This window comes from Rutilus rutilus (genome assembly GCF_951802725.1).
Source record: "Rutilus rutilus genome assembly, chromosome: 7".
Taxonomy (NCBI): domain Eukaryota; kingdom Metazoa; phylum Chordata; class Actinopteri; order Cypriniformes; family Leuciscidae; genus Rutilus; species Rutilus rutilus.
Genome location: NC_140221.1, coordinates 21,235,075 through 21,260,873, shown reverse-complemented (window position 1 = coordinate 21,260,873; position 25,799 = coordinate 21,235,075). Strand labels below are relative to the sequence as shown.

Below are 25,799 nucleotides of genomic sequence, written 5' to 3'. Positions count from 1 at the left end.
AGTGTGTAAGACCCATAATATTCATCGGACTGTGTGGAACACTATTGATATAATTTGCTCCTTATAGGACGCTACTTATTACGGGAATGATGCTGTTCTAGCCCCTCTTTCCCTGACTCTCTGCGAGTCCCTGGTGATCATGCACTATATGAGCCCCGGGCACGTGCCCTTAGGATTTTGGTGTTGGATCTCAGCACGCACAGCGTTTTACACTGTGTTCCCCTAGCGTAAGATATTACGCAGTACGGGAGACCTCTCGTAAGAGAACGTACTCGGTTATTAACGTAACCTCGGTTCTCTCTAGAAGAGGGAACGAGTACTGCCTATCTTTGCCGTGCCTGCAACACGCTCTGGTTCGCTTCGGCGATGAAAAACCAGATTCTATCAGCCTGTCGAGCTGTATTTATAGGCCCAAGCCATGCCTGTTTCGGCGGGACGTGACGCAGTAGGCGTGGAGCGCCCCCATTGGATCTGACGTCACGAGGGGCCTCTCTCGATAGGCTGCTGCAGTTGCCACAGGGCAGCCAATAGGCGCGCGAGCTGTCTTGCCTATGTCTGCATGCTGCCGCAACGCGTTTTACATTATTTCAAAATTAAGGATAATTTTTGGCTTCAATATCTCGCGGAAAAGAGATTTTCCCCTTGCGTAAGATATTACGCAGTACTCGTTCCCTCTTCTAGAGAGAACCGAGGTTACGTTAGTAACCGAGTACGTTTTCTCTGAATTTATACCCTTCAGCCACGCCTATTTTGGCGCACTCGAGGCTGGCAAGGCGCCAAGCGCTCCGATTGGACCGCACGCCTCTGCTAACTCGCCATAGGTTCATGCAGTTGCCGCAGCACAGCCAATCAGCTCGCTCAGACGAGCTATGATGCTCTCGCTGTGCAGCTGCAATGCGTTTTAATTTAAAGGCTTCAATATTCTCAAGAAAAGAAGTTTCCCATAGCGTTTGCAACGCAGTACTCGTTCCCTTATCTCTAAGGGAACCGAGGTTACGTAAGTAACCAAGTACGTTTGTTTTCTTCATTTTACAGCGACTCTACCATGTGTACAAAAGCACTCAACGGCATCAACGCCTTTGTGATTGAATGTTTTATTGTTTATTTTCTCACAGACACACTAACCAGAAAAGCCTGCAATCATATTTTTTTTCAAGCCATTCATGTGGATTTCTTAAAATAATTTTCATAATTAGATGACATGCCATTGCATAATTAAAATGTGTAATTCTCTTTATTATTATTCAAATGAAAAATATTCCTCTCCATCAGCAGCACAACACTTTGAGTTGTAAGTACCTAAGAGAATTTTTTTTTGCGCATCACTGGACTGTCACGCTTCATTTAAGAGAAGGAAAACCAATGTGTTAAGTGCATAGTTAAAGTTTTTACAACAAAGCCATGAATATACATTTAAATGTGCATGATGAACATTTTTACTGGTGGGGGGTAAAAAAAAAAAAAAGAAAAAAAAAAAGAGATAAACTACTTTAGTTTGATATGCCATGTGGTTAATAAGCTAAATTAATCCATGGTACAGTATGTGTCAGTATGAAACTATTGGGACAAATAAAAGACAATGAAACTTGAACCAAACATTATTGACTGTAGCTTTAAAAATGAAAATAACAGTAGACAAGTTTGATAGAGTCATTCTCTTTATATACGTTAATGAATCAAAAGGCACTTAGTCAGCAGGCCGATATGTTGATATGGCTTCAGATAACTGGTGTAATTACTCAGTCAATTAGTGAAGTGAAGCAGGACTTTGGTGCAGAAGTAACACAAGACATTAGTTTCAGTAAACTAATTACCTGCTGTATGCTCAACACGGCGGGGAAAACAAGCTATAACGAATCCATCACTGGATATTACAGAACTTACTGTGGCAGGTGGGGGAAGGCCAGAATAAACGCTGAGCTTTTCCTATAAAATCAATCGTATTGATGGAAATGTTTCACTTTTATGACTGTTCCTGCTTATTTTAGACATTGTTTGCTCTTAGAGTTATTACTCTCATTCTTTCTTTTATCTTATTAAAAGCATAACCGTAAACAGGCCACCTGATAAGGGCTAAAAAGCAACATAAACCCATCTAAAATAATAAGTAATGTGCCTCTTAAACAAAATTAGATAGCAAAGTTGTTATAATGCCATTACTGTGTCTTATATGACGTCATGCCTCATATCATGCCAAAGTGGCATCGGTGCAATTTGTACTCATCAGTTTTATGTTTTGTTTATATATTATTTTCTTTTTAAATATTCAGAAATGCATTGTGTGCTTTGACATCCAAAGTTTACTTATTTGTTGGCTTTGCTGTGTTTCTTTTTCATTCTACAGTCTGTCAGCATTCAATTATACTGTACATGCAAATAAGTTTTAGTTTTTACCCTGTCATCTGACACAAGGATTTTTTCCCCCCTTTTTCCTCTGTGCAAGTGTATGCGTTTTAGAAAGAAGTCTCTTATCATCACCAACGCTGCTTTTATTTGATCAAAAATACAGTAAAAACAGTAATATAGTGAAATATTATTAAAATTTAAAATAACTGTTTTCTTTTTGAATATATTTTAAAATGCAATTTATTCCTGTGGTGGCAAAGCTGAATTTTCAGCATCATTACTCCAGTCTTCAGTGTCACGTGATCCTTCAGAAATCATTCTAATATGCTGATTTGGTGTTAAGAAATATGTTTTATTATTATCAATATTGAAAACTGTTGTGCTGTTATTTTTGTGGATTTCAGGATTTTTTGATGAAAAGAAAGTTCTAAAGAACAGAATTTATTTGAAATAGATTTTTTTGTAAGTCAAGATTATAAATGTATTTACTGTGGCATTTGATAAATCTAATGTATTAATTTATTTAAAACCCAAAGCGTGTGTATATGTGTATGCACTTTTGACAATCTTACATTAGTGATTCATTGGTAGTTTATAGAAATGTTTGAAATTTTTGTATATAGCAGTGTTTGAAAGCACTATGAGCTGCTGTGTGGGAAATGTACCTTTCGCAAAGAAGGTCTGATGTTTTCCCTCCTGTCTCTCTTTTTTTTCTGAATTCAGAAATGAAGTATGTCATAGATATTTTACCTCAGTGTGACTGGAACAGAAATTCACAGAATCTCATGATTGGTCACGATATATCCATCAAGTGTCACTTTGTTCAAATTTGCACAGAACGTCTTGTTGCAATGTGCTTTGTAGTTTCCACAAAAGAAAACTTGAAATGAATTTCGTTGTGACTCAGTGGTGTCCCAACAACAAGAAAATGGGAATTCATGCCTTTTTTTTTCAAACAACTTACATTCAAAGGAAATAAGGCGATTTTAGTTCATGCCATGCTAATGTAAAAGTTCTGCTTGTATGTTTGTTCACATTAAATGGCATTTTATGTTCTGCAGAATACTGAACCTGGTCATTTAAAAAAAATATATATAAAAAAAATAACAATAAATAATAATAATAATTCATGACCACCATATAAATTTTGGCCCACACCTATTTTTCTTTGTTCCTCGGTACAGGCTCATTTAACTGAAGTCCAGAATAAAGCGGCTGCAATTAATAAAGAATTTGCTTATCACAGCTTGTGTGCTGCTGTAAGACTTTAAACTATTCCAAAAATAAAACTCTTAATTAATGTGCCTTTCTTTTCTTTTCTTTTCTTTTCTTTTCTTTTCTTTTCTTTTCTTTTCTTTTCTTTTCTTTTCTTTTCTTTTCTTTTCTTTTCTTTTCTTTTCAAAAGATTCAATTAATTTCACTATTCTGTTTTGAAGTAATGGCAATGTAGATTAGTCTGACTTGACCAACAGAACAGCAAACCAATACAAATCAGTTAGAACAAGGGCCACTCGCTCCTCAATTTAATATTCATTGGCCGGGGTGCTGAAAAATACAATTACACATGACACGAACACCAAAAATAAGGGCATTCCAATATGAGAAGAGTATGCAAAGTTGATGATAAAAGAAAGCACGTGTGTTTTAGACTGATAAGCCTCCGTTTGACACTGGCCCTCCTGCCATTTATTGTTATGGTTGTGCAAGAGTGAGAATTAAACACAGAAAAGAAAGAAATTATAATGGGTAAAAGAGGGAAAAGAAAATAAGTCTAACCTGAAACAACAGCGTCTCAGCTGGGGGAAAAAAACTTCCCTGTGCTTGTTGACCCGTCATTATCAGGACTCTGTGGAATCAAAGGACCAATTAAAAAGGATTTAGAGTGTGCTTCATTTTCCACTTATGTTTGTGAACAGCATAAAAAAATATGTGCACGTCGTACTGAAGCAGGCAGGGAGACCAGCAGATGCATATTGCCAGGAGACTGTCTAGCAAACAAAAAATAGTTGAGTTTTGTTGTAAATATTCCATGAGTAATCTTGTGTCAAATTGCAGATGAAGGGGATTCATCTTCCCAAAATATTCTTGGTTTACTTTTATCTTTTTACCTCTTTGTGTCGGAACACCTTATGCATTAAACTTTAATGCCACTCTGTGCAGACAGGCATCCTGCATTAGCCTGCAAAGATATTTAATAATAACTCCATCCATCTTACAAGATAGAAGATGACCTTGTTTAACGTCTTTCTGAGATAACGGTCAAACGTTGGGAAGAGCTTTTCATCCCCCTCAGACAATAAAGCCCGGACAGAGATGATTGCATTTTTCGGTACGGCACAGGAATCCCTGTAAGTACTGTTGTCAGGAAGATGTCTACAGCGAGAGGTATTGTGTCGGCTACAGAAGGACAGAGGACCTGTCTGCGCCCCTGTGTCTTGGTGGATCACATCAGTGCATTTGCTAACGTTCTTGGTGTCGGGAGATAGTGAAATCAGCAATTTCTCTGTGGATGTACACCGTGTCTCTCCTAGCAAGCTTGAAAGTGTGTTTTCTCAACCTTTACATTGCTCTGCCTGTAACTAAGTCCCTCGAGAACTGAAGTTTCCAGAATGTGTTAATACAATTTTAATGTATTACATGGCTCTCTGGAATGCTTGATTCTATATAATAAAATAAATATCTAAAATGAATAATGAAATTCAGATATTTCATGAAATAATTTTGGTAAATAGCCTCTGCTTAGTTTGTATTTTCTGTAAATTACACTTCACATTTTTCGCATTTGAAATATTTACATTTATGAATTTGGCAGACATTTTTATCCAATGTGATCACATACATTTTATCAGTTTATAACCTGGGAATCAAACCCATGAACCTTGGCGTTGCTAGAATCATGCGGTACTGTTTAAGCTTCAGGAGGGCAAAAACTGTAATGATGTTTGTGAAAATATATATATATATATATATATATATATATATATATATATATATTCAAATCAGGATTTATTCTGTAGAATAACAAAAGCTTGGTGGTAGAAAAATTGATGTTTATGTCAATATCGCTGCCAGTACCTGAAGTAGTTTGTCATTTTCAAAGTGTGTTGCTGACAGTGACAGATGCAGACAAGTTCTTACAGGATAAAACACCTGCTCTCTTTTTATTAAACCTTTTTTTCCCCTTCGGTTTAATGATCAAATATGTCTTTCAGGGGCCGTATTCACAAAGCATTTTATCTTACATCTAGGAGTACTCCTATATCGCACTAAAAGATTTTAGCTAGGAGTTTTCTCTTAGAAGTTATTCACAACGCCTTTCAGACCTACTCTTAGTAAAGAAAAATGACAACTCCTAAACTAAGAGTGAGTCTTCGTTGCTATGGATGACGTCATTACTCATGCACGAGCTTGACTGAAGTGACCACCTTGATTGGCTGATGATTGTAACGCGGGAATGATTCCAAACACCTCCACTACGATGATGAGTGACAGGTGACAGGTCTGAGAATGCGTGCGCTACACAAGTATTGCGAAGGACGGAAGATGATGAATAACTGAATAAATAGCCTAAATGAATAAAGAGTAAGGCAAAACAAATAGCCTAGTAGCCTAATGAAACATATGGATTGATGCAATATCTTTGCAACATTATTGAATTAATCTGTCACTGCCTACGTTTGCAAAGAGAAGAACATTTTATTTGATTCACAATGAAACGTTACAAATAGTTTACATGCAATGAGTAGCCTATAGTTTTGGTTGTTGTTGGTGGCGTTATTGCATCCCTAGTAATGCCTACAATGCAAAATTGTTCCCTCGCGATTGGAAGCTCCTGTAGCCGTCGCATACGCATTTCAAAACATTGCAACGTGAAATGCCACAAAAAGCGGTTTGTGAATAGGTCTTAGTGAGTTAGGAGTCCTCTCGACTTCTTTTAAGCTGTCCCAGGCTTAGGTGCTACTTTTAGGGCTAAAACGCTTCGTGAATTACTCTTAGTCAAAAAATATTAGGAGTCCTAAAATTACGAGTGACACGCCCATTATTTTTAGGAGTTGCTCCTAAATTCGCCAGTTAGGAGCTACTTTTAGCCTTAAATTCTTTGTGAATACGGCCCCAGATGTCTAAAGGTAGTACTCTTGCATTTAATGGATGATCTTTCCCTGTTATTAAGGTCTGAGTGTACAGTACACAAGCTGTGTTATACACTGAGAACACCACTTTAATCTTATGTTAAGCTTTTTAATGCTATTAAAATACTTTCTTTACAGTTTTTTTTAATTTATTTACAGACAATATACAAAGACTGTAAGTTAGCCATTCATATTTTTATTTCCCTGAAAAGTGTAAACACTGGTTTGGTAGTCTCGCGTTGCCAGACCTTCAGACTGACGACAGAAGGTCTGGACTCCATAGCAGCTTTCATTGGCCAAGGACCGTCCAGAGGCCGTCTAACTGACAAGTAAAGCAACCAATAAGAGTTTGTTTTGTTCCGCATCATGTTTAGGGGCATGAAACTGTATTTTAAATCCAATGTTTAGTTGATCCCGATAAGCACTCATTGTCACACTTCCATGAGGGGGTTTGGCATCACAGCGCCTTTGTTTCCAGGCAGACTGTTAAAAAATGCGACACACACATCTCCCAGAAATTAGATGACGACTTAGAAACTCCTGAAGTGCTTCCAATTTTGCGTGCCATATGCAGTAGAGTAGACGTACAGCCAATCTGGGTCTGAGGCTGAGACTACTGGTTCTGTAGCACTATCAAAACAAGAACCTTTTTTTTTAAGCATCCCATCTATCCTGAAACAGCAATTTTGGCTCAACCAATAGTGCAGCAGGACTAGATATGTTTGTCTGACCAGTGGGAGATGGGTGGAATGTGTGTGAAATCCTGTTTGAAAACAGCTATTCCGTTTGTGGTGCAGAAACACACCATTAAGAAAGAAGAAGGTTACTGGTTACCTGTTTAACAGCGGTATTTGGCACTCTTCGTAATCTTATGGAGAATTGAGGAGTCTGAGAACTTGAATGTGCTTTAGGTTATTGCAATACTTTTGTGCTAAGATTTCAATGAGTTTTTGAATCAAGTTGACTACACAAGTGTGTTTTATCAAAACTCTCTCTTCATGACACAAAAAGCAAATGTCTTGCAAAAAGCAAACGCTTGTGCTTGTTACTCACTGGTTGCATTTTTAACCACTTTTTGCTTTTAGCGAGTGTGAATAGAATGAACATTCGAGATCTCAGTGGGCCTGACGTGTGTCCCACAGAGGACAAGAGCATCTGTGAGCTCAAGACCTCGCTGTTACGTACAGAAGAGTTTGTGAGGGGCAGAACACTTCCAAACTGCTGTAGCATGAAAACTAAAGCTTTTAGCAAGTGACTGGAGCTCAGGTTGAATGTTGTTATGAATATGGTAGACAGTTGCTCAGTTCCTCTCGGTTGTTTTCTTCAAGATAGACCAAGTGGCGAGGTGCTGTGCTTCCTCGCCTTTTGATCTTGATGGTCACGTTCTGTTTGTTACTGACTTACTTTCATCAGTTGATCATGTTTTAATTTGGAAATAAAAGGAGAACTTTTTTTGTATTTGTTATACATGTACAATGGCGTGAGACTTCAGACATGTACACTTGGTAGCTCAGACATCTTTAAATTGTGAAGTATCCTTTGAAGTGCAAGTGTCTGATGTACAATAGGTGCTATCAGTGGAATAAGGGAAGTATTGTTGTCTCTCTCAGCAGAAGACTGCAGGTACACTGGGCTTCCTCAGAAAGATTACTAATGCAACCCTGGGGAAAGGGCTTTATCCTTTACTTTTAAAGAATATGGAAAAGTCAAGTTGAAAGTCAGCTTCTTATGCGTCATACATGCCAAAGGCAGTTTTTACACTGTACATAGCAGTGTCATAAGAAGAATATATGTACATTCAGGTTCAGAGATGGTTTTGCCTGTTTGCTTGGATGTTGAGCCTGAAAAATGATTTGAATAATGAATGTTTGGCAGATTATCAGTGTTGCTCATGGTGTATTGCATGGTCAAATGTGAAAATCTTTAAAAGTCCCCATTAACAAGTTTCTCTTCTTTCTTTCACAGAGTTGTGTGTCTGATGTGCCTGACAAATCTGTACAGTGTAAAACAAGAACAGTTCTGTCTATCTGTCTGTCTTTTTATTGATCTTCTGAGACACCTTGAGCCTGAGAAATCATGTCTTGTAATGATACATTTTGGTAATTAGTAATTACAATAGAATGTGATAGATCATGATGATGACATTAGAAATAAAGAAAAGAACATCTGCTATCTCTGAAAATGGCCATTTCATCAAGATTTCAATTTTTTCTACCAATGAAGCCGGGCTACAGTGAATGGTGTTCATTCATCTGTTCTGCAGATGAATGAACTTTTTAAAACGTTGGGAAATACGTCAGCTGGAGTGTATTTTATTCACTTGCATCATTGCACAGTATGTTGATACATTCAGCTCTGTCTTTTTGTCTCATTTGGGCTATTTATTGAATCCTCAATTAGTTTTAGATAGAAAATATATTTACATTTGAATACATTTCAAGAGTCCTCATGTTTTGAAGTACAGTTTGTCCTTACTGTATCAATGTAAAGGAATAAATAGCACTCTTTTAGCACCTTTTAATTCTCTGCAGAAGAGAAAGGCATTTGTGCAAGCCTCCTGTTCAATATGCTCTCTTAAACCTTTCTCCTCTCACAGAACAGTTGCCATAGCAATAGAGCAGGAGTTATTTCCTCTCTCCTCTCTGTTTTACTTGACCTCCACCAGAGGCCATCTCAGAAGAGGACCTAGACCGCCTCTGATTCTGAAGAGAGACCTTGCATAATTTCTACTGTAGTACAGTCTTGTGTATCGTAGCCTTCTGACTGGGGGTGTGACTCGCACTGGCAGGAGTCTGTGGGAGGAATCTACTTGAGGAACGTGCACCAACCACCCACATCTCATCTGTCTACTCCTCTCATTCATCTCCTCATGCCACTGTGGGAGTTTAATGAAAGTCTCAGCTTGTGCTCAACTGTAAGATCTGACCTTTTCCATTATTTCAGAATCAGCATAGTTTTAAAGCTTATATTATGCTGTGCTTGTGATTTTCACATACACAGCGGGTGCAGCATTCAATCAGAGACAAAAAGACAGGTTGATGGATGATGGATGGATTTATAAACAGACAGACAGATAGACGGACGGATGGATGGATGGATGGATGGATGGATGGATGGACGGACGGATGGATGGATAGACAGACGAATGGATGGATGGACAGAAATACGAATAAATAGATGGATAGACAGACAGATAGACGGATGGATGGATGGTTGGATGGATGGATGGATGGATGGATGGATGGATGGATGGACGGATGGATGGATGGATAGATGGATAGACAGACGAATGGATGGATGGACAGAAATACGAATAAATAGATGGATAGACAGACAGATAAACGGATGGATGGATGGATGGACAGATAGACAGAAGAATAGATGGACAGACAGATGGGCAAATGAACAGACGGACAGCCGTATAGATGGATGGATAGACAAATAAACGATGGATGGATTGTTTTGCACATCATTAATGGGTGGTTGGGAATATGAAAAAGAAAGAAAGAAAGAAAGAAAGAAAGAAAGAAAGAAAGAAAGAAAGAAAGAAAGAAAGAAAGAAAGAAAGAAAGAAAGAAAGAAGTGCTCAGTAGCCCAGCAACCTGTTTCCTCAGCAACAGATATTGCCTTGTTAATCTCTCAGTGACATTATTCTCTCTTTTCACATTGCATTTGAATCAATAATGAGCCCAGCACACTTTCATTAGAAAGCACTGCATGCACACCAGGCTTTATTGGTGTCCCATGTCATAAGAGAGACAAAGGAGAAGAAAAAGAGAAACAATAACATGGTGGACAGACATCTATGGCAGAAATGACCATTCCCTCCATCAGAAATGCACAGATAATGGGGTCATTTTGGTAACTCAGCATGAGAGACAAGTTGCACTATGTGTACAGCATGATGTTGTCTTTGTTTGTTTTTTACTTGATTTGTTTTTTTCATCGTTGCTACACACACCTTTTGACCTTTTGTATGCTCTTCCAATTGATTTTTATTGCATCACCACATCAAGGATGAAGTTAAGAATCTATCTATCTATCTATCTATCTATCTATCTATCTATCTATCTATCTATCTATCTATCTATCTATCTATCTATCTATCTATCTATCTATCTATCTATCTATCTATCTATCTATCTATCTATCTATCTATCTATCTATCTATCTATCTATCTATCTATCTATCTATCTATCTAAATCACCACACGAAACAAACACATTTATTAGCAGAAGTGAGTGTAATGAATTCAAAGTTACATAACAGTGCAAGCTTATTCTCTCAGGCTCCGCATCTCACACATCTCCCCTAATTTGAGCAACATTTGATCATACATATTAGAAGTACCATTAAAATGGTACTTAGCTAAAGTGAAGCTGCATTAGCCATGTGCACTAGTTAAGAAGTGAAACTTTGATCTGAGTAGGTCTCAGAGAGGCAGTCTCAGACCCTAGAAAGCAGATTTGCATGCTTTTATATCACCAGAGGCTGGGTTCACGAAACGGTCAGAAGCCATTCTTGTTTTGAACTTGCCAGCTGAAGTTTGTTTCCAGAAAGCCTGCAAGTGTAATAATAAGCCTTGGTGATGCAAAGGTATCGCCTCAAGGAAATGCATTCTAGATGCGACTTTGCGTTCGGTTGCGATTTTGACATTGAGTGAAAAATGAACAAACGCTCGCTGACAACCACAAGTGAATAACACGGTGAAGTTTGTGTACAGCAGTCTGATGGCAGTAAAAGGTCTACGCTGGCTTCAGTGTCAAGGGTTTATTGGTCTCCAAGAGTGAATTTCATGGAAAAATATACCTACATATACTGGTTGTGCTTTTTCTGAGGAATTATTTTCCACTGCTTGACGACATCATTTCAGTCTGTCAGTATCAAAACCCTTTCAACTGTTGTGAGACCCTAAAGAGAGATGTGTTACTGCAGATGAGTTCACCTTAATCTCAAGTTGAATATCCAGTGGGAGGTGAGGAACTTTTTTCCCATAGTGTTTAAAGGTACCTGTGAAGCAGCAATGAATGTAGCGTCCCTTGACAAACACATCACACGGCTTTTGGATATTTGAGGTGTTCACAGAGCTGTTGATAAAAGCAGCCTGTGCATAACAGCCCATGTGTGTAGGCTACGTGCGTTTTGGCTAGCATGACTGTGGCTGGCACGGACTGCATTTGACTCTAAAACACACCTTCCATTTATTTTCTTTATTTTTTACTGAGCACTTTTTCAATGCCTTTTTACATCACAGTTTTGCTTAATTTCAACTGATTTATTAATATTCCACTAATTATGACTTTTGGCAAAAAAAAAGTATCTGAATCATGAGAACTAATGTTGACTTATAACAGTGTATGCCAGATATTTCAGTGATTAGGATAATCTTACCCAGTTATGTAGACTTGCTATAGTATTCTTACGGAATTTATTTAGGTTGCCTTGTCTCAACATCTGTGATGTTTTTTCCCCTCAGTGGTGAACAACAGGATCATCATCTTTTTGTTAACACATGACACTGTCATCCCATAAATCATCAATACACTGTAAAAAATTTGTAACACTCCCAAATCAAAAATTTCAATTGACCGATAACATCTACATTTTTCAATTGGCCCAAGTGAAATTCTGTAAATTCTAAAATTAAATGTACAGATTTTCACTTGGGCCAATTGAAAAATTTAGATGTTATCGGTCAATTGAAATTTTTGATTTGGGAGTGTTACAAATTTTTTACAGTGTAGTTTAATTGGTGTGCAACTGCTGTAAACTAATTTAATGCAAATCCATCACAATCCAAAGTTTTCCACATTTGTTTTCCTTAAAAAACAACATCAGGGAACACTGGAATGTGTTAATTTCAGTATATACTGTACGAAAAAGACAAAGTATATAAATAATTATATATTTTCATGTGAAACTCTTGCCAGGAAAGTCACTCTGACATTGTTTTGCGCTGATTGGATGTTTGGTTGCTAGGTAACCATCCCTTGACAAAGAAATCTCTGACACTTTCCCTTTATATTGTTCCCCATCTCCAAATCTATATAGGCAAAAGTAAGTTGGAGAATGAGTCAGGGATTCTAAATGCAGCTCTATCATGTCATTTTCACAGTCTGAGCTGTACACATACAGCGAACCTCTAGCTACAGGACCTGTGGCCAAACAGGTGCTGGATAGAGCGCATGATGACACATCCTCATTCTGAACCAGACAGCATGTTCAAGTACGAGCCCTCAAAGATGTCCTCGGCTCACTAATTGTGATCTTTTGTCCATCATTGCTTTTGTCAGCAAGAATCATAATGACATTTCATGGCAAAATAGATGTAATTACAGAGGAGCCAAAAGAGTTGATTTGATCAGATGGTGAGGGCTTATAAACACTGCAGGATTTGCGTACTAATCAAGTCTCGAGCATGCCAGGATTTGTTGAGATGTTTCTCCCAATTTCACCCTCTAAGGACAATAAATTAAACACACAATACCGTTCAAAAGTTTGGGGTCTGTATGTTTTTTTAATGTTTTTGAAAGAAGTAGCTTATGCTCATCAAGGCTGCATTTATTAATCAAAATACTGTAAAAAAAAAAAAAAAAAAAAAAAAAAAATATATATATATATATATATATATATATATATATACACAGTGCTATGCATAAGTTTAGACACCCATACTAAAGTTGACTAAAAAGAGGAATAAAAAATCATCTTTTGGAAACTGAACTTAATGCCTTAATTTGAAAAATTAGGAAAAATCCAACCTTTAAGGAAACCAATTTTCTTTGTGAATGAATAATGTATCGTAAATAAATAAATGTTCTTCCTTAAAATACAGGGTGCATAAGTTTGGACACCCCTATGTTAAATTCCCATAGAGGCAGGCAGATTTTTATTTTTAAAGGCCAGTTACTTCATGGATCCAGGATACTATGCATCCTGATAAAGTTCCCTTGGCCTTTGGGATTAAAATAGCCCCACATCATCACATAGCATTCACCATACCTAGAGATTGGCATGGTTTTATTTCAGTTAGCCTAATAGCTAGTTTGATTTGCATTGAGAGATGATCTTATGGAAAGTACCCCATGCCAATCTCTAGGTATGGTGAAGGCTATGTGATGATGTGGGGCTATTTTAATTCCAAAGGCCAAGGGAACTTTATCAGGATGCATAGTATCCTAAACAAAAAATTAAAAAAAATACTTAAAAATAAAAATCTGCCTGCCTCTATGGGAATTTAACATAGGGGTGTCCAAACTTATGCACCCTGTATTTTAAGGAAGAACATTTATATATTTACGATACATTATTCATTCACAAAGAAAATTGGTGTCCTTAAAGGTTGGATTTTTCCTCATTTTTTAAATTAAGGCATTAAGTTCAATTTCCAAAAGATGATTTTTTATTCCTCTTTTTAGTCAACTTTAGCATGGGTGTCTAAACTTATGCATAGCACTGTATATTGTGAAATATTACTATTTACGAAAAAAATATATATTTGAATATATGTTAAAATGTAACTTATTCCTGTGATGGCAAAGCTGAATTTTCAGCAGTGATTACTCCAGTCCAATCATGCTGAAAACAGACATGCTGCTCAATATTTTTGTGGAAACTGTAATTTTGTTATAGGAATCTTTAAATAGAAATTTCTAAAGCATTTATTTGAAATAGAAATCTCTTGTGACATTATAAATGTCTTTACTGTCACTTTTGATCAATTCAATGCGTCCTTGCTGATTAAAAGTATGATTTTTTTTTTTTTTTTTTATCTTAAAGCAACACTAAAAAACATTTTTTTACCTTAAAATAATGTTTCCAAAATCGTTTCAGTGGTTAATCAAGTCGTAACAGGGTGAAAGGCACTTCTGCATTCGCTTTGCGACCCTACATATGCCATAACCACACTATGCAAGTTTGCCAGATCGGGTCGTGGTAATGGACAATTCCGCTTCCAACCTGTAGGGCGACCAAAGAGGAAAAATTCTTTAGTGTTGCTTTAATGACCACAAATTTTTGAACCGCACTATAAAAAAAGCGACCTGACATTTCAATAATGAAACCATGCACCTGTTTCACTGCATTTTGCAATAGTCGTGGGTGCGAAGAGAAATATGACTGTAAGACTCCTGAGTTACTCGGTAGCATAACTTGAACGTTCACACCCTGAGGCAATCAGGAAACAATGAGATGTGTGGAGAATTTCCTTATTGTATTCATCAGTGCCAATTAGTTATCTCAATTCCGCAGCATTGCTTTGCAAATTTACATTTAATCAAAATGTGTTCTGTAATCCCGTCTAATTTACAAAGTACCATGTTACGACAAAGCCCGCAATTAAAAGATGCTAAGAACAATCATGCCCTCGTTTTAATGTGTTTTGGGACACACTGTTTTTGTGATGAAAGAATGTGTCACCATCTGAATGAAGACTTCACACTCCAAACATAAGGGTTTTGAAGTGTTTTGTGTGTGTGACTTTAAAGTTGCATAGAGCTAAGAGACCCATAAAAGTAAATATGATGAAACAGGCCGTTCCCTTGGCCGTTCTGTGGTCCTACCTAAAACACAGCATACACCCCACTTAGATCAATTCATACTACATAGTCACTTTCAGCAGTCATCTGGCCTCTCATCTCGCCGCAGACATCTAAGTATATGCATGAAACTGGAAAAAAAAGTATGTCTCCGCTGAAATGCTAGTCAGATCTAGCACAAAGAGACTGGAATGACAGGAAGATGCTTTTAGCCTCAGAGTAACCTGAGTGTAGAGTTTGAGCTGTCAGCTTCAGTCAAGGGATTCGTCAGAGTTCAAGACATCTTTATTTCATTCTTATTTCACATCTCTTGTAAACTAGCTTCTTCAGCGGAAAAAACGTGCGCCGTCCCAATTTTAAACATCTCCTTTGATCTTTTCTCTGCAGACTGTTCCAAGCCCAGTGTCTCCAAGGGCTCCTCAGCTATGAACATGCCCCAGTCATTTGGCACTGCGATGGGTTTCTCTCTGTCAGAGACCCTGCCTGCAGCCAGCCTGCCTAACGTGCCCCAGAACGGTTCTGATCAAGGATCTCTTTTGAACGCTGAAGACAGCATCACTTACTTAGCACCCATACCCGACACAAATAAATGCTGGCCCATCCGGCCAACGCTGCGAAATGAACTGGACACATTTTCAGTTCATTTTTACATCTTCTTTGGACCCAACATCTCCATCCCTCCAGACCGGGCAGCGATATTTGCCATCAACCTAATGCCAGTGCTGGATAGTGGAGGTGTCCTCAACATGGAGCTCAAACTCAATGTGGTAAGTTGAAATGGTTTAAATCTTCCCAAAGAAGTTGATGCTATCTAGTAAAAAAATGTAAATGATAAAAAAGATAAACAAATATATATATGTTTATCATTTTTATTTGTTTATCATTATTATCATTTACATTTTTTACTAGATAGCATATATATATATATATATATATATATATATATATATATATATATATATTATTTTTATGTTTATTGTATTTTTTTGTAAATGTATGCCACAAATTTTAATTGTAAAATATCATCCAATAGATATTCTTTAAAACTGGAAACACAAAGCAGTGTTAGACTCTTACGTGATGTTAGCTAGTATTAGCTAGTAATTTTACATTTATGCATTTGGAAGATGCTTTTATTATTAATTAGTTCATGCATTTCCTGGGAATCAAACCAATAACCTTGGTGTTGCTAGCACCATTTGAGCTACAGAAATACTGTGCATTCACTCTTTTACATTCTTAATCTGTTTTTTTTTTTTTTTACCTGGATATAAACATTCAAAGCATTCAGAGCATTATTATTATTACTATTCTTTTTTTATTTTACCTTCTGAAATGTTTACTTCATTTTATAATGGATTACCTTGTATCAGCCACCATGATTCTTGGCATAGCGAATGCATTCGTAAATCTGTAATACCCTTTAATCTGTGAGCGTATTACACATGCTGGCCTAAAATCCATCAAAAAAGCATGATAACTTTACTCAAAATGGCAGAATAGCAGAGCTTTAGCTTTATTTATTAATTATTGTCCTGAATCTTTATTTTTTATAAACATAGATTTCTACAACTATCAGCATCCTACTAAAACATCTTTGGTACTTTTAGCTTCAGCAATTTCAGTGCCATTAATAATACTATGGAACCTATAGTCTTCCTTCTGTATGTATGTGTGTGTATATATATTGCTGTTGAAATTAATATCTTTAATATTATGTTCTTCCATCTGCTGGAAAGATCAGACGGCCGGTGCCCAAATACCCGTTGGGACTCTGGTGCCCAATACCTTTGATGGAGTCACTCAGGAACTTCTAAGGTGTTTGAAGGATTATGAATAATTCAGATCTTTACATTTCTTCTAAAACTCAGAGCCCATATGGCATTTAACTGACTTGGGGTTACGACTCAGAAGCTCTTCAGCTAAATTCTTATGGGTGGCAGAGACTCATTTCACCATAGCCTGATTAATATCAAATGTTAGCAAGTGTCAGCCTGTTCTCACAGCATGAGAAGTTTAAAACTAAAAGGGGGTTGGTTGCAAATGTCACCATGCTTTTTCGTCTCAGGTGCCTGGTGAAAAGTGTTGGCTTCTAGTGGTTGGTAATGTGCATTTGCATTCATTTGTGTATCATTAAAAACTCCTTGTAAGTTTATATGCCAAGTCCACACTTCTATACAAACAGACGACATACAGTACATGGACCTATTCATTAGTTGATATGTCATGCCTCCAGTGAAACATTAAAGTGTGTTGAAGGCCACATATCTCTCAACAGCCTCCATCTCTCTTAGATTTTATTGCTGCATTTAATGGATGTTTACTTCAACGGCACCGAGCAGGAAAAGGAGAGAAGAATGAGCTCTCGTGGCAAAGGTTACTTTAAAAAGCCACATATGAGGCTTTCAGTAGCTGAAAGGTGTGATGTTTGGCAGTGAGAGTGAATGCTGTGAGATGGCTGAGCGGTTATATGACTGTATTGCTGAGGAGGGAGGGGATGATCGCTGGTGATGAAGCTTGGAAACAGGTTTCTTGACAGCTTAAATGCCTGCGAATGCATTGGTGTGAAGAGTCATCACATAATGGCCCCATTTCTGTTTCCTAGAGTAGGTGGTTCTTATAAAAAAATCAGTATCTGAGAGCATTATACGACTTTGACTTTAACCAAAGTATGATATTGTATATCTTTACTGTCTTGAAGTAATATTCTGGATTCAGTACAAGTTAAGCTCTGTTGACAGAATTTGTTCATTACCACAAAAACCTTTTCTTCTTTTTTTATATATACTGCCCCCATTTACTTCCATTGTAAGTGCCGCTCATAACATACTTTTTTAGAGGATTTAAAAGCCGAAATGTGAAGCTTCTAATTTTATAAAAGCATTAATTCTCTCTTAATAATTTTTGCAGTTGGTTTAGGTTTCATGGCATTACGTTGTCATAATAACGAGGTAGTAAAATTGGACCAGGGCGTGCTGTTCATAAGCTGCAAATGCTCTTCATAGCCAAGCCATTCGAGCGAATGAGTTTGTGGACTCTCTAATTAATATTAATACTATAAATTACTTTAAATTCCCTTGTCATTTGATGTGTAATATAAAGCTTGTATAATAAAATGTTGGTAATACGTATGTAACTGTCCGTCATTTATTTATTTATTTGCCAAACGACAGTTATGGAGGGTTAACTGAATCCAAAACACTACGCTCTGTTGTTATGCATCGTCATCATTGTTCTGCGTTCTCGTTGGTTTGCTGGCATATAGGGGATTTCATGTGCAAAGAAATTTCATGTGCGAATTGCTTGTGTAACAATGTAAAAGTCTTTAGTGTAACTTAGATCAATTTAATGGATCCTTGCTGAATACAAGTTTTAAAAAAATCACATTGGAATCATTTTGACATACATATTGTTTATGTCTTGTGGCTAACAGTATTTGCCGTAAGGTAAACATTTTACAAACAGTAAGTATTTTAACGTTTATGTATTGGACCCATCCACTTCCATTTATATGTATGTGTATAAGCCACAAATGCTGTCGACTGATCTTAACTGAATCCAGAAAATTCCTTTAACTCTCAGGTCAGGAACTTAACATCAGAAAGTTCCCTCTGTTGATTGTTAAGATCCAGTTAACTAATAATAATAATAATAATGATAATAACAGTAGTGAGCTGCTTATCAAGTTTGTCTTGACTGTCTCTGCTCCACCATTTCAACTAAAATGATCTGGGCTATGGAGGAGAAGATTTAATTTCTCCAACCAGCACTTTGGAAGGTAGATGAAGATGGTGGTATTTTTGTCTTTTACTGGCTGGCCAGGGTATTTTAAAGTTTTTTTTTTTTTTCTTTTTTCAAAGGTAGACTACAGACTAGCCCCATGAGTGGGTGCCATGGTCGTAAAATAAATGATTTCCGTTTTCTAGCCATATGCTGTCATCAGGGAAATATCTTGGTAAGACAGCTAGATGATGGATGTCTGCTCCATTGCTGTAACTCAGTTTTATGAGTACCAGGCTTAATAGGAGCCATTCCTGTTTCTACCGGCAGGCACCTGGCCTCTCCAGGACTCAGGGCAAGTCATCAGAAAGTTGGACTGAGCAGACAATTTGAAACTGAATTCTAGCATAAAGTACGTATATTATGGAGGAATAGTTCCTGGCTGAGTTTTCCAAGAATCTTCTAAAGCAGAACGCAGTAGGGGGGAAATAACATGACTGCACTATCAGAAAGGCACACAATGGGTAAATGTCCTCAGGTTTGCATTATTTATCTTGGTTCTTTAGAAAGGGTCCATCTGATCAGTCCTCGATTCACCTTGATGCCCTTCACATTCCTGAGTTTCCACTCCCGACTGCATCATTAAGAAAAAACATGCACTCACCACGACACATAACTGAAAGGGAAGAACGAAACAAGACTGCTTCAAGAGTCACCACATGTGGGATTTGAACTAACAGCCTCCTGACCTCCAGCACAGATCTTTAACAACCTCATCACACTGCCCAAAGAGACATAGAACATCGAGTCAGCACAGCCCAGTATAGCTGTTGCTGTGACAGCATGGTTTTGAATTAAAAAAAAGATTCCATTATATTTCATTATAGTGGTCTTAATGTCATGAGCCAACTTGAGAATTTCTAGAAGGAGTAGCCCCTAGACTATGGAGCGTAGGATCTCTGCAACACTTCATTTTAGTAGGAATTGTCACGATGCATTGGCTGAAAATTATAAATGGGGTATTGTTGGCATTCTCATAACCCAAAACACATAAAATAGCTTTTGAATAGTTAAACCTGCAATGAATCCTGGGTATTCATTAGTTGGCATTTCACACTGAACATTCTTATCCTAAATTAAAAGCAGAATTGAAAGCGAAATTTAGAATGCAGATAACCCAAGGTTAAGTGCAGTGTGAAAGCCCTAAAGAGACCAAAAGAATGAATTTTTTATGAAAAATGATTAAATCAATAAAAGCATATATCTATCATTTATTAAAATTTCTTTTTACCACTAGACACAAAATTGCACAGGTCAGATACCTTCTGGACATGGGAGACCATGATAGTGCAAGGACAGACCAAATCATGCTGAGATCTAAATTCTGATCTTTATGAGTTTATAGGTGAAGAATTGGTATTTTTTTATTACTTTAAGGAGTTCATTCAAATCATCACGGAAAGAGAAAAAAAATGGGTTTGAATGCTAAATAAAAATAGAATAAAAATAGTGCATTTTTGAACTGATCGTGGCACTACAGGGTAACAGTGGAGGACCCTAAATTTGCTTTGGAGATTATTCTAGACCACTCCAGTGAGCCAAATATCACAACAGCTCTCTAAACAGTTCTTGTGGCTCCCATTGGGCAGGAGAACAATAATAAGAGTACTAGCGAATACAAGAACTGTCATAGCAGCTTTGGTGCTCGACCCCTAATGATGAAGTAATGGTTTGTCCTCATGTCCGGATCCACTCAAAGGAGCAGCTTTGAAAAAAATCTCAAAAATAGGAATGGCCTTTTAATGAAATGAGAGTGACAATTACTCAGGGGGCCAAAGAAATCTGCAGCAGCACAAGTTGCATTACAGGCTTGTTTGATGAAATGTCTCAATTTTAAAAAACTGATATAATAGCACCGATGCCCTGTACTGCCGAGATAATGATTTTAGATATGATGTGCCTAGAAGGCACTGCATGGAGATTTCCCAAGTCACAGTGCGTCTGCTTGATAGTATGGAAAGCCTTTAGTCAATAAGATGTTGAATATATGGTCACTCAAATGCTATATGAATCATATACCACATTCAGACTTTAATTTAATTTACTCAGAACAGCAAGATCTGCTAGAACTGTTATTACATTTCCATATGATAAACAGGAATATGATGGAACAAGGCCGTGTTGTTATTAGGTGGTATTTAATATATGTGATAAATGGCATAACATATAAATTATAATTTTTTACTATGAATGTCTTCACATTTGATCACATTGGAGTTTTCCAGCCTGCTTTTTCTTTTCACAACATGTTGGAGTCGGTATGAAGTCTCTTATGCTCACAAAGGCTGCAGTTATTTGATTAAAAATACATATTATGAAATATTATTACAATTTAAAATAACTATTTTCTATTTGCATATTTAAATAGAATGTGGTGGCAAAGCTGAATTTTCAGCATCATTACTCCAGTCTTCAGTGTCACATGACCCTTTAGAAATTGAAAACAGTTGTGCTGCTTAATATGTGTATGGAAACCATGATACATTTTTCAATATTCTTTGATAAGTAGAAAAAACAGATTTTATTTAAAATAGAATTCTTTTGTAACAATGTGAAATGTGAATTTTTAGACCTGCTTAATTGTAAATGGTTGAACCCGCTGTTTTGGCAGCTTCTCTGACATACACATGCACACAGAGTCCCTTCATCTCATGAGTTTGTCCTCAAGCAGACATGTACTCCTGACAGAAAGCCAAGAGGGGAGAGTTGAGCCAGGCTGTTGAGCTAATGAGCTGCAGTACAGGCCAGAGGATGGGTGTGTGTGTGTGTGCGTGTGTGCGTGCGTGTGTGTTGAATTGTTCCCCTCTCCGGCTGCTCTGAATGGCTCTCCTGGACAGTTTGAGGTCAAGTCAGACTCAGGCCTGCCGTCAGGTCTTAAGTGATTTCTGCTGGAACCAAGTGCTCGTTGCTCATGAGGTAATTATGCCCTTCAAGTCTGAAGGCAGCTAGTGAATGTACCGGGTCCCTCGGAAGACATTGTAAAAACAAAGGTTTAATAACAAAAAATGTCAGTTTCAGGAGGACAAACAAAATAACATATTTGTAATTAGTTGGCAGGGTTAAAAATATTGCAAATAGAATTTAAGTATTAAGTAAATTATAAGCATATAATGTTGCAAATCACATTTTGAATATTATTTCAGGTTGTATCGTTTGCTATTGTACAATGGAATGGCAACCAATATGTAAACACGTTGAAGGGTTAGTTTACCCCAAAATGAAAATTCTGTCATTAATTACTCACGCTCATGTCATTCCAACCCCATAAGACCTTCGTTCATCTTTGGAACACAAATGAAGATATTTTTGATGAAATCCGAGAGCTTTCTGACCCCCAATAGACTGCAACGTTATTACCACTTTCAATGTCCAGAAAGGTGGTAAAGACACCGTTAAAATAGTCCATGTGACTACAGTGGTTCAACCTTAATGTTATGAAGCGATGAGAATACTTTTTGTATTTTTTTGTATGTCACAAACTTTGTCAGAGACTGACACAGAAGAGAAGAAATTGTTAAATAAAGTTGTACAAGTATTCTCGTCACTGTTGTCACATGTAGTCACTATTTTAACAATGTCTTTACCTTTCTGGGCCTTGATAGTGGTAGTAACGTTGAAGTCTATGGGGGATCAGAAAGCTCTCAGATTTCATCAAAAATATCTTCATTTGTGTTCCGAAGATAAACGAAGGTCTTACGGGTTTGGAACGACATGAGGGTGAGTAATTAATGACAGAATTTTCATTTTTGGGTGAACTAACCCTTTAAGTAGAAGTTATTGTATGTTGCGTAATTATACACAGTATGACTGTTCTTTTGAAGGTTTACTGTACGTGTTCTCACTTAGGAGACGCTCACTCTAATGTCATTGTTATTTATTTATTTATTTATGTATGCATGAGAACTGTTGCAGGGTTTCATATTCCTTGTATAATAATAATAGTAATAATGATAAATAAGAAGAATATTAATAACAATAAAATGAATATTAATAGTATTATTGTTATTATAGATCATTTATCATCCCTCTATTAGGTTAGTTATGCTTAGGTTATGAATAGGTTATGAATAGGTTTGTAATGTTTCCTGTCTTGTGTTTCCCTCGTCTTGTGTGGACTTTAGTTATTTCCTGTTCTGTGTCATGTTTTGTAGTCCTTTGTAGTTTTTCTTGCTTATCAGTTCTCCCAGGTGTTTCTAATTAGCCACACCCCCTTGTTATCTTGTTTAGCTTGTTTGCCTGTGTATTTAAACCTCTGTGCTTCAGTTGTTGGTTGTCGGTCGTTGTTTAATGTAGCTGTTCCGTGTTCCGTGTTCCGTGTTCCGTGTTCCGTGTTCCGTGTTCCGTGTTCCGTGTTCCGTGTTCCGTGTTCCGTGTTCCGTGTTCCGTGTTCCGTGTTCCGTGTTCCGTGTTCCGTGTTCCGTGTTCCGTGTTCCGTGTTCCGTGTTCCGTGTTCCGTGTTCCGTGTTCCGTGTTCCGTGTTCCGTGTTCCGCCTGGATTACCTGTTTGTTTTATTAAATGTGTGCTTGCATATGGATTCTCTCTCTGCTTCATCCTTGCCTCAGCGTGACAGAACGACCGACCTAATGATGAATCCAGCAGCATTTTTGCCAGTGTCTCTTCCCCAGCCACCAGAGAAAGGACAATCTTTTGAGGGGACCCGGTTGGTCATATTTCGTGGGTCCCGTGGAGGCCGCAGTAGAGGAGGTGGTCGAGAGGAGTCCCGACAGCACTCTCCATTCTGGCCCCTCTTCGACCCTGGGTTGGTGATGTCCAGCCCAGGGCCCTATTCGCCACTGGTTCCGTCCAGCACAGAGCCATGCTGGTTTCCGGTGGTCCCGAGTCTGGTGGTCCCAGTTCCAGTGGTCCCGAGTCCGGTGGTCCCAGTTCCAGTGGTCCCGAGTCCGGTGGTCCCGAGTCCGGTGGTCCTGAGTCCGGTGGTCCCTGTTCCGGTGGTCCCAGAACTCCCCCTCATCAGTCCAGCCGAGCCTGCACTTCACGCCAGTCCAGCCGAGCCCGCACTTCACCCCAGTCCAGCCGAGCCCGCACTTCACGCCAGAGCTGCCGAGGCCAAGGCAGTATGCGTCGTGCCCGCCGCCCCTGAGACTGTGAGCATCATGCCCGCCGCGCCTGTGACTGACAGCGTCGTGCCCGCCAAGCCTATGTTCGAGGTTGATGACTTCAGCGATCTTCCTCCTCTCATTTGGCCTGACGAGCCAGAGCCAGAGCTTCACGTCAGTCCTGACGAGCCAGAGCCAGAGCTTCACGTCAGTCCTGCCGAGCCAGAGCCAGAGCTTCACGTCAGTCCTGCCGAGCCAGAGGCAGAGCTTCACGTCAGTCCTGCCGAGCCAGAGGCAGAGCTTCACGTCAGTCCTGCCGAGCCAGAGCCAGAGCTTCACGTCAGTCCTGCCGAGCCAGAGCTAGAGCTTCACGTCAGTCCTGCCGAGCCAGAGACTGTGCACGTCACACCTGTCGATACAGAGCCTGTGCACGTCACGTCTGCCGAGCCAGCGTTTCCAAACCAGATAGCCGCCGCCGAGCCTGTGTCCCCTGACAAGATGGCCGCCGCCGAGCCTGTGTCCCCTGACAAGATGGCCGCTGCCGAGCCTGTGTCCCCTGACAAGATGGCCGAGCCTGTGTCCCCTGACAAGATGGCCGCCGCCGAGCCTGTGTCCCCTGACAAGATGGCCGCCGCCGAGCCGGTGTCTGTTCCTGAGCCGGTGTCTGTTCCTGAGCCGGTGTCTCCAGCCTATGACCCCGTAGCTGCCCCCAAGAAGATTTTGGGGGGGGGCAGTAGGTCCCGCGATGGGACCATGAGGGCCGCCACGCCATGGTCTCCCAAAGGGTCTTCACCGCCGTGGCCGCCCGCACAGCCTGATCCGCCCTGGTCGCCCGCACAGCCTGATCCGCCCTGGTCGCCCGCACAGCCTGATCCGCCCTGGCCTCCCATCCTGCCGCAGTCTCCAGGTCCTCTGCCGCCCCACGGGCCTGGCCCTCCATCCCGCCCCCAGGTCCGCCTCCGACCCACCACCCTCCTGGACTTTTCTTTTCTGAGGAGTGTCTGGAATCCACTCCTTAAGTGGGGGGCTATGTAATGTTTCCTGTCTTGTGTTTCCCTCGTCTTGTGTGGACTTTAGTTATTTCCTGTTCTGTGTCATGTTTTGTAGTCCTTTGTAGTTTTTCTTGCTTATCAGTTCTCCCAGGTGTTTCTAATTAGCCACACCCCCTTGTTATCTTGTTTAGCTTGTTTGCCTGTGTATTTAAACCTCTGTGCTTCAGTTGTTGGTTGTCGGTCGTTGTTTAATGTAGCTGTTACCTGTTCTTGTCCTGAGTTCCGTGTTCCGCCTGGATTACCTGTTTGTTTTATTAAATGTGTGCTTGCATATGGATTCTCTCTCTGCTTCATCCTTGCCTCAGCGTGACAAGGTTATTAGGCCTTTACAAAGTTATACCCTGTTGCCTTTATGCAAATTGAAACCTATAGTGTGACATGCATATGACTGTAAAATATTGTTTTACATTTTTTTTTTTTTTACTAACACTTTTTATTCTTGAATATAGTATACAGTAACTTTGCAATAATAAAGATGCATTTCTGTCCCTTTTCCCCAATAAACTGCAAAAGTAAGTGGAAAGTAAGTAAGTTCTCAACTTCAAGTAATAGGTTACGAGTGGTCAGAGGCTCTTACTCATTTACAAAAATGTTCACTCACTGCTTAGGAAACAATGCTTTTGGGATAACTGCCGTAGATATTAAGTACTTATGTGCGACTAATGTTTTATAGTGCTTTGGGAACCTAGCCTGATTCTAATGGCACTGCAGTTGAAAGACTTTGCAGTTGAATTACCTTTTTTTTCTTTTTATACTCCATTGACTGAAGATGAAAAGCTGAAAAAAGTTCAGAGTACTGTCACATGAAAAGAGCTGAAACAGATCTAAATAACTGGACCCCATCAGCTTTGGAGAGCAGAGACACAGAGTGTATTTTTAAATCTGATTTTCCTCG

General features: G+C 38.8%; 1 protein-coding gene across 2 annotated transcripts in view; it reads left to right on the top strand.

Moving 5' to 3' along the window:
• tmem8b (transmembrane protein 8B) overlaps nt 1–25,799 on the top strand; it is a 148,795-nt gene that overhangs the window by 79,849 nt on the left and 43,147 nt on the right. For both annotated transcript variants that reach the window (XM_084415234.1, XM_084415233.1), the window contains one exon: nt 15,402–15,781. In XM_084415234.1, the coding sequence (XP_084271360.1) occupies nt 15,402–15,781 (380 nt within the window). The remainder of the gene's footprint in view (nt 1–15,401; nt 15,782–25,799) is intronic.